Source organism: Hippocampus comes, unplaced genomic scaffold (assembly GCF_001891065.2).
Source record: "Hippocampus comes isolate QL1 unplaced genomic scaffold, H_comes_QL1_v1.1 scaffold501, whole genome shotgun sequence".
In the NCBI taxonomy this organism is placed as follows: Eukaryota; Metazoa; Chordata; class Actinopteri; order Syngnathiformes; family Syngnathidae; genus Hippocampus; species Hippocampus comes.
This window is the reverse complement of record NW_017805779.1, coordinates 160511-170307: the sequence shown is the minus strand read 5'-3', so window position 1 is coordinate 170307 and position 9797 is coordinate 160511. Positions and strand designations below refer to the sequence as shown.

The 9797-nt window shown below is 48.0% G+C and overlaps 1 protein-coding gene and 1 long non-coding RNA gene across 2 annotated transcripts in view; one reads left to right on the top strand and one right to left on the bottom strand.

The window, feature by feature from the left end:
- LOC109524709 (uncharacterized) overlaps positions 1–3873 on the top strand; it is an 8878-nt gene extending 5005 nt beyond the window's left edge. Inside the window, exon 4 of the long non-coding RNA XR_002170003.1 lies at positions 3812–3873. This is a non-coding gene — a long non-coding RNA (uncharacterized LOC109524709). The remainder of the gene's footprint in view (positions 1–3811) is intronic.
- si:dkey-192l18.9 (F-box/LRR-repeat protein 7) overlaps positions 1–9797 on the bottom strand; it is a 14579-nt gene that overhangs the window by 2974 nt on the left and 1808 nt on the right. Inside the window, exons 2-3 of the mRNA XM_019884745.1 lie at positions 6693–6782; positions 1–111 (exon numbers count right to left, since the gene is read on the bottom strand). Coding sequence (XP_019740304.1) covers positions 1–111; positions 6693–6782 — 201 coding nt within the window. The remainder of the gene's footprint in view (positions 112–6692; positions 6783–9797) is intronic.

Sequence of the window (9797 nt, the reverse complement as noted above, 5' to 3'; positions counted from 1 at the left end):
ACGAGGTGGAGTTGGTGTCATGGCCGTTGCTGGACAGCGCCGGGGAGGACAGAGACGACGACTTGAGGCCTGGACTGGGTGTGCTCAGAGTCCTCGTGCTGGAGTCCAAACCTGAACCGCCGAGACAACGCGGAGACGACAAAACCAATCAAAGATCGTTTGGATATTCAACACAAGAGTCGACAAAGCCTTCTGTGTGTGGGAAATTTCCTTGTCGTGTTTTAAAATACTCGACCACCAAAGATGATTGGGATTTGAGCGATTAAGTCATCAGAGACCCAACGGCGTTGCGGGCCTCTGGGCCGCCCGTCAGCCGGGTTGTACGCCGCGCGTCAGCGTCCGCCTGACGGATGGACGCCACGCTGGCCCTAATGTGGATTTGTGTGTCGGTACTGTCAGCGGGACAGCGACATACTTCTTGCCAGATCGCTATTCCAGACCCGGACTCCATCTCGGCGTCTGATGACATCCGCAGACACTTCTGGAACATGTTACCTGATTCGAGGCGGAGATCTTTTTAAAAAAAAGATCTCTGCTGAGCCTTAAATCTCATGTCCAAGTGTCGGCAAAGTGAGCTCTGGTCACTTTTATACGGATTCTTGGAAAATGGGCAAAGTCGACCTGGCGTTTTGCCTTTCTTTCAGACTCCAAGAAGGTGTAACATTTGCGCAGGCGTGCCCAAGTCCAGTCCTTGAGAGTCTCTCTCCAGCCTGTTTTACATGTCAACCATGATCAGCTCATTAGCGAGCTCTGATAAACCTGATGATGAATCGGGTGAGGGTGGGCGGAGACAACCAAAACTGGATAGGAGCTCCCGAGGACCGGACTCGTGCATGTCAGAGAAACAACCACGCACGAAAACTTCACATGGTGCGCCTGAAGTCATTTCATCCATCCATCCATTTTCTAATCCGCTTGATCCTCACAAGGGTCGCGGGTGGGGTGCTGGAGCCTGTACGTCTTCGGGCAGTAAGCGGGGGACACCCTGAACCGGTTGCCAGCCAATCGCAGGGCACTCACAGACGAACAGCCATTTTCGCTCACACAATTTCGAGCGGACAATTTCGAGCGTTCAATCCGCCTGCCATTCATGTTTTGGGAATGTGGGGGTAAACCGGAGTACCCGAAGAAAACCCACGCAAGCAAACAGGGAGGCCGGAGCTGGAATTGAACCCAGTACCTCCGCACTGCGAGGTCGACACGCTAACCACTGGCCCACCGGGCCGCCCAAGTCATTTCAACGTTCTTTTAATAAGATCCGTCGCTACATATCTGCATGTCAATGAAACCCAGCGGCAAGACGAAAAGCCCCAAATGGGATGAACAGACGAGCAGAGTTTTCACAAGACAGTTTTTTTTTTTTTTTTTAAGTTTTTGGTCTCCATAACGACAACTGATGAGGAACATGTGATGTGGCCGAGAGGACGTTGACTTCATTCAGGAATAAACTCACTGGAATCCGTGCGCGTGTGTTGACGCACATGCTGGACCGCTCAACGTGCAGCAGGAAATCGGAGGAGAACGAGTCAAACATCTGGTCTTTACCTTGGACGCGGAAGCGGGCGGGCGGCGGCGGTGGAATGAAAAGGGCCGCTTGGCGTGCTTTCTCAATGCGCGTGAAGCCACACGAAGGCATGCTCGGGGGGGAAGCTGGAACCATTTGCCCACTAATACTCAAATCGGATCCGCGGCGGGGCAGCAGGAGTCGATTAGCGTCAAGTTAGCCGCCGCTTGGCAGCGCCATCTGGATGGCGCTTTGATACAATTGGGGGTCTTGTGTAAATCAATCCGGGGGTGTGATCGCTTGAAGAAGTGCAGCAGGAAATTTGGATTTTTAACCCCTTAGGTACTGTTTATTTTCTGTGGACGCAAAGTACGTTCCCGGATCAATTTGGAGTTGTCGAAATGATAATTGTAAGCGACAGATCTTTTTTTCAACTTCCTACAAATACTTTGAAGCACCTCTAGATAAGATACACATTTAAAAACCTTCTTTTGAGTGAATTTTGCGATCACTTTAGAGAACCGAATCAAATTTCAAAGTGGAGAAAAAAAATGCATTGATGTTATTTTATTTCGGTGAAATGCCTAAGGGTTAAATTAACTAAAGATGGCGACGAATGAAGAAGCTACGGGGATGGTCGGGACTGTTTGCGGTTGTCATAAAAGACGTGAGAGGAAAAGGAAGGAAGCTTAGTTGGCAGGCGCGCTTGCAGATTTTAGCAGAGACGGAGACAAGTGCACGGGCAGTGAGACTGCAAAGCCAAACTGCAGGGATTCTTTTCAGGCCCGGCCAGCGGAGTCAAGTAGACGGAGCTGCCAGGTGGGAAGTTTTCAGCTCGCTTGTTAAAAAAAAAAAGGACTTGGAGCAACTCGTAGAGGGGTCAGGCTTCGATCAAGGAAGAAATCGTTTCACTTTGTCGGAGATCCACCCGGATTTGTGGCGCAATACGGACACACAATCGACGGCAGTTGACCACGTTGACCATGTGAATTGACAACCAGCGACCGAACTGGGGAAGAAAACCTCCGACTGACAATTACGAACATCTTGCACCGTAAGAGCGAGAAAATAAAACAAGCTAAACTCCCGTTAGTCCATGCAACTCGACTCCAAAATTTAAAAAAATCTCATCACAAACAAATCGCTACTCCGTGTCAGCCAGTTTTCCTTTTCAGCCTGCCCTTCAAAATAAAACTTCCATTCCGACAAGAAGGTGGAGAAAAATAAAAATGTCCAAGAGGATAGCAAAGCGAGCAGGGAAAAACCGCCACCCTGTACTCGGCGGTTCGCGCGATAACCAGCGTGACTAATTTTCAACCCATGTGTGAAAATGAGGCGTCGATTTCTGTCAAAACAAACATTCGGCGAAGGTTGGGAAAGAAAACATGCAGCGAGGACCCCTGGCATGCAAAACAAAACCCCACGGCCTGCCTTGGATTTTAATTGAATACGTGGAAGTCCATGTTAGCATGCAGTGCGGCGGCCGCGCTATCAGCAAAGCCTTCACGACAGGAAGCGCTTAGGTCACCGCACAAGTCGGAGGACAATAGGCGCCGCTGAATGCCGGCGCTCGGACAGGAAGCGGACCGGGCTCTTGCTTCGTGCAACCCCCACAGCCCGACCTTCACCCGGGCCACAATTCTCACACTCGTTCAACCCCCAACGAAAAGGAGAAGTAGAAAAAGAGCTTTGTCATGACAAACAACGATCCCCAGACGCCAAAGGTCCGACCACCCGTGACAAAAAACTTGTTACCTCTCGCTTTTGAGTGTGTGACGTCAGCAGCCGTGTCCTCGCTAGGAAAAAAATAATGCCCCGCGCTGTATGGCATCGAAAAATATAACCTCCTCCGTCGGAGGTAATGACACGCTAGCACTTTGCTCCCCGGCACCGCCGCGCCTAATTACAAACCCCACGGCGGTTCTGGTGGGGCTGTAAAAAGATTTAATATGCATTCAACTCGTAAACATTTGGGAGCCCTGTTTGGGGAAATGTGTGTTAAGCTAATTACAAGATGTAGCTTCTGTCGTGTCGTCAAGCCCGGGAGGTGTCAATCAATCGCGACGAGGGCTTAAACTGCCCTGACGACGAGAACAAACATCCCCCAGTTGGTCCTAAACACAGGTTGTGTACCGAGTGTTAAATAGTACATTACCGTATTTTCACGACTATAGGGCGCAGTTAAAAATCTGAAATTTTCTCCAAAATGGACGCCTAATCTCGTTCTAAAACCTGTGAATGTTGCTAGGTGACTACCACGAGCGCGTCGCTTGACTATCTGTTCTTACGCAGACATCTTCATTTCAGATACAGAAGATGAGGATCTGGATGGATTTGTGGAGGAGGATTGATCCAAAAAAAATCATGTGAGTACATTGTTAAGTCCTTCCAAGTACCACCGAACTCAGTTTTGCTTCCGTTGCCTTTTTAAAAACATGGGTGAGCCTCCCTGCATGCTAACGTAATTTTTTTAAGCTTGCATACGTTTTAAAACATGGGCTACCCTCCCTGCATGTTAACGTAATTTTTTTATGCTAGCATACATTTTAAAACATGGGCTAGCCTCCCTGCATGCTAGCTTAATTTTTTTAAGCTAGCATACATTTTACCATGCCTGCGTCCAATAATACAGTGTATGTACTAAATACAGAAATAGCACCTGTAACTGACACTGCGCCTTTTAATACGGTACGCCGTATGATCGTGAAAATACGGTATTTAAGGTGGGGGTGGGGGGGGTCTTAAGAGTCCGTTTAGCTTGTCCGTAGCAGCCAAAACAACGCAGGTGCTCCACAGACCAAATCTGAAAAGAGGCTGGCGAGAATTACAGTCAGAGGCGCCTTTCCCAGCTCCCCTCTTGTCACCAACGTGAAAAATGGGACTACAAAAAACACCAAGGCCGCCTCTTCTTCAACAAGACTTAGTGCTACTCCTCCTCTTTCACAAAAACAACTTCTCTCCTCTTCTATTTTTCCTTGCTTCTCCCTTCTCTGCTCTGACTTCTCCAATGGAAGCGAGCAAAGCTGATGGGAGAAAATCTTGGGGGGCCCGGGGGTGGGGGGATAACTTTGGGTTTCATTTCCTCTCTGCGTTCTCTGGACACCAACTTTCCAAAAACGTTTTCGAAGCAAATTCTCGGAATGATGGGCATAATAATTTTGTGGCTTTAAATCGAGAGAATGGAGTCGACATCACGATTCCTTCTTAAACCCGCATTGGTAACCCAAATTCAAATTGACAGTACAGTCAATCCCCGTTTATTGCAAGGGGGACACGTTCCAGAACCACTCAAAATAAATGACTAGAAAGACCAAATAAAATCTTTTCGAAATAGTTTTATCCCGGTCCTTTAACCACATTAAAAAAATCGTAAATCTTTTTAAAGTACTCATTGTGTCTGTTCTCATTCCCTCCCTGGCAAGCGATTTCAAATGAACCATGGGCACGACAGTTCTTACCAAATCGCAAGAAAAAGGAGGAAGCGGATGATGTGGAAGTGGCACCAAAATGAACATGTTTGAACCAAACACCTGGCGACGGCCGTCCTTCGGTAACAGCCACTTCAGCGACGCCGACGCCTCCGTGACAATTTGCCCGCACAGCTGCGAGCCCAGCCGAACACATGCGAACGCGCATTAAGTTCCACTCCACAAAGATGCATTTGTCACGCTCGGCGGCTCAACATGGAGGCAGATGCGGACCTCCTGGTGAAACCGCGAAAAGTCGCACTTACATCTTTGGTCCCAAGCGCCTTCCCATCCAGGAATTTTTTTTCTATCTATCGTATATTGCTCAATCAAAGGGTGAACATGGAGACCCTTCGATAGTGGAAACATAAATGACCAAATAGTACTCCTAGGGGGACACCATCTTACCATTGATCGTACCCTCAAAGGTAAGAACACAACTGAATTTTCTAAACCTAGTAAAGGTACAAACCATTACCTCGAATCCCGATGAGAAGCTTTTTCGGGTCCATTAGCAACCCAATATAAACTCCAACTCACTCAAAAATTTAGGGGACCATAGGACTGGGTGGGCGACGACTGTGCGATCCGCACACGTGTGCGTCTACTCTCGGAACACTGTGTGTATGTGTGTAAGTTCTTAACAAGGAGGGGGGAAGTGAGGGGGGGGTGGGGGGCGACTGCGGCAGCGGTGGTTGCAGACCATGTAATTACTGCCACTTAGCGTGGAGAACAAAATAACACTTTCAGTCATAACTCAAGAGGGGAACGGCGCTCCTGAATCTTTCGCTAAATGGTCGATGGACCGGAATCTCCCCGTGGACACATCCACAAGTACGGCGAAACCTCAGTTTCTCTTGGGCTATCCGTACCCGACCCTCCCTTGATAGGTGACTATCAGCAAAATGCTGTCGGTCGGTAAGGGGGAACCATCTGGTCCTGCGGGCTACCGATGGGGTCCTTGGGGGGTGGCCCCTGATTTAACCACTTATTAACACACAAACTGCATCGAGCAGTGTAGGAGGGACAGTTTATATTGCCGTCTCGTACTGTTGCCGCCGATATCAACGCAATGTCATCCTGAATTAAGGATGCTAAGTTTAAAAAAAAAAACCCGATTAATCACGTCGACTTAGACAGTGCCAGTGTTAGCATCTAGCTAGCCGCTAAGGGCGCATCCCAAACGCCGGCAAGAGCTGTCGGACTACTTTTGAAAGGCACTTAAAAGGCAAAAGGGATTCCGCGAGTGTTTGCTGACAGCCCGACACAGTTGCAGTTAATTCCAAAATATTTCATAGCTGCAGCCTTACTTCATATTGATACTGACCCATGGAGGACGGGCCGCAAATGGCCCCCAGGCCATAGGTTGGGTAGCTAGCACTCTCTTCACTGAAGCTATCGTGCATGTTTTTGGCAATGTGGGAGGAAGCCGGAGTACCCTGAGAAAGCAGTGACCATTCCGTGTTTGTGATATTTGCCTTGCGTTACCTTTCCCGTGTCCGTTTACAAAGTCAGTATTGCGATTGAAGTCCTCGGACTAACAAATTCCTGCGAGTGTGTGTTCGAATGAGGGTCATCCCAGGAACACCCGGGTTCCTCTTCCCAAAATAGGCAGCGCCAAACGTGGATGAGGAGGAAAGAGAGGGCCGGTGGGAGGAGGCATAGAAGAAGAAGCAGAAGAAGGAGGGGAGTGGGGTTTAATGAGCACCAGATGCTTTTACCTTCGCTGGGAGTCGCATTCTTGGGAGCTTTGGTGGGCGTGTGATCGGTGCTGGAACTTATGTCAGACGAGATGCTGGAGCTCCCTTTGCCTGCCGGAGGAAACAGAACAGAGTGACAGCTTGAGGATGACAAACCATTTTCTGGTCTTGTCATGTCCGCCTGCTTGTTTTATCGCTTTTTTGACACCTATGTCACGTCGGCTTGGCTTTCTACTCGCGGGCAAATTTGATACTTGGAAGCAGAAAACAAACCGGTTGAATGCCTTTCAGCCATCCTCACGACCAGTCAATGTGTTGAAAAAAAAAAAAAGATGATTGTGGTACTTTTTAGCTCATTGCAGTCCTTCTGCCAGATGGAAGTGCTTCACATCACGGCCTTTGGAATTTACAGCTCGGAGCTGCAACCAAGTTGAATGACTTTGTCATTGTACTTCGTCATTGTGAAGTAAAAAATCATGTAAACATTTACACTACACTCATAGCGGGCAAACCCCCGTGAATTACTGAAGCTATGGTGGAATATTCACCCCCCCAGTAAAAAAAAAAAAAAAAAAAGCCCATGTCATGTTTGCCAACAGCTTAGCATAAGGCTAGCAAACAGAAGCACAGCGGAGAAGTGGCGTGGAATTAGAAATTTATACTCGGCATGTACGTTTACCAAAAAAAAAAAAAAAAAATCTAATCCATAACACTTAAATGTTATATTACCAGTCCATGACAAATTCGTCACTCACGCTATGAACGTGGCTGCCGTGGCTAACGTCGGCCTGTTTACTGTGCTAATGCTAGTATAGTGTTGCTAGTTATTTTGGCTAATTTTGTTCAAGCTGGATATTCGTTCTCCGCGACAATTTATCACGACTTTGCACTTTCTGTCCGTACATTTAGGACTTCCTAAATGGGGAATGTCTTTTTCTTTTTTTTTTTTTTAACAGGGGTAGTTGTACTTCTACTTCTTTTGCCACCTCTTTTGAGCTTAGCTTGTATTGTGCTGCTTTAGCCCGAGCTCGTGGACGAGGAGACTTTGTCCACCACGCAGACTCCCTGTCTGTCTGTCAGCTTGTTGTTTATGGGATTTCATTCCTCTGGCGGGATCATAAATGCAGCCCTGTGGCTTTCCCGACACGGAGTACGCGCCTCTCAGCCGGCACGACAGACTGGTGACGTTCGGCCCCACGACCGGCCCTGAAAGCAAAGCGATGCTACCAAGGCGCGCCGGTTGGACTGCAAATTGGGGCTTTCTGTTGATGGTACCAAGTCAGGTGAGGCCTGTTGATTGTTGCCTGGAAACTAAACCGGGGAAAGAAAATGTGCTTCCCAATGCTCGATGATGAAAGCAAGAAGACAAAAAAGGTGTGGAGATGAACTGCCTCTCGCAGTGACATCACAAGGCAAGGAACATGTTGCCGCACTTGAGTCCAGCTGTGACTCAAATAGGCACGGCCCCCCCCTTTTTTTTTTGTGGTCACATCCAGGCAGAAATGATGCAACCAGAGAAAACTTTGTCTAATATTTTCGCCCAGTATGACTTTTCTCCGCCCTGCAGCGAGGAGCTCTGCTGGGAGCTTGTGGCTTTGCGGATTCGTGACAAAACCGATTGTTGTGCGTGTGTCCTTTCGTTGTCGAAGGAGGGAGGGAGGCGGACGGGAGAAAAGTTGCTTTTAGCTCACAAAAGACGGTACACCACTCATACTTCAGTGCTCTCGTTCAAAAAAAAAAAAAAATGCGGGAGAGGGGTGTGTACTCACTTTCGTGAGATATTGTATGTGTTGTGCGTTCCGGTGTAGCAGAGCCGTTGACGAGGATGATTAATTGCCAAGTCACACTTGAGAACAGATGTGGACAGACAGGGCCGGAGCCCTTGAAGTGTTTTGATGATAACGAGAACTTATTCCTTCCTTCGCCTGTCACTCATGACATTAGTCATTTTGATGTCGTACAACGGTAAATGTCACACACATTTAATAGCAGGATTACACTAAAACACAAAAAGTACCGGTTGCTAATTTGCTTTAGCCTGTCAATGGTGTTTCGCATGATAGGTTAGCATTAAGCTAGCAGACTTTTTTTTTTTTTTTTTTTTAATGGGGTGTGTGCGTGTGTGTACAGTTGTACAGGTAAACTTCAACAAGCGACATTCAGCTTTCTATGACATGGCGACGTCATCTCTCCAAAAGTTATCGTGAAGGAGTCGCAGTTTTTAAGTGGAAATATCCCAAATGGGGACACCAGGTCTGACATCATCATGGCGGACGTCCACCCCCTGTCCTCCTTTTGCCGCCGCTTTGGTAAGGCGGCCCATTTTTAGACTGCAGGCGAGGCTGCCAAACTGAGAGCTGCGCACGGGTTTACACTTGTTGACACGCGCTTTGATGGATTGCTCTCTGTGGCTTTTAGGATTTTTAAACTCACGAAGCGAGCATCAGCTCATAAACGGGTCATGTCGTAACTGGACTTGGCGGGGATCGAGTCCAGTTTTGGGCGACCCTCCGGGCCGGGCCAGTTCCTTGGGAACACTGTGTGGCCGCGCTGTTATTTTAAACATCACAACTTCCAATCTTTTTCTCCGCCGATATTGACTTAGGACGGGATCACGCTGGAATGTTATTTATCCAAACATTTTGGCTGGGCGGACAGAAATAACGCGGCCCGACGTTTTGTGGGGAGTGAGTCTACGTTTGGAAGATTAGGCCTTTGAGATAATAACGTGGAGGTGAGGCTGACATTTCAGGTTGGGAGATTGTATCGCTGTTGTGGAATGGGAGTCTGGGATTGGAGTTATCACAAAATCCACGCTTACAAAAAAAAAAAAAAAAAAAAAAACAGTTTCGAGTCACTCCCGAGATTTGGGCTGCATTCCATTTAGGTGAAGCACTTTCCCTCTGTTTATCTGCACGTTGGAGAAAGTTCTCTCGGGTCATCTTAAGTAGGACGAAACGGCATCGGTCCCCGACCACAAGAACTGGTTTGTGGGCCGGTTGATGAGATCAGCATAGCTTTTGAGTTGAGGATAAAGATTAGGGGGTGAATCGACACGTTATACGGGAGAGAAATGCCAACCCGTTGGAAGTTGGACAAGTTTAGGCATCTGATGCTCGAATGGAA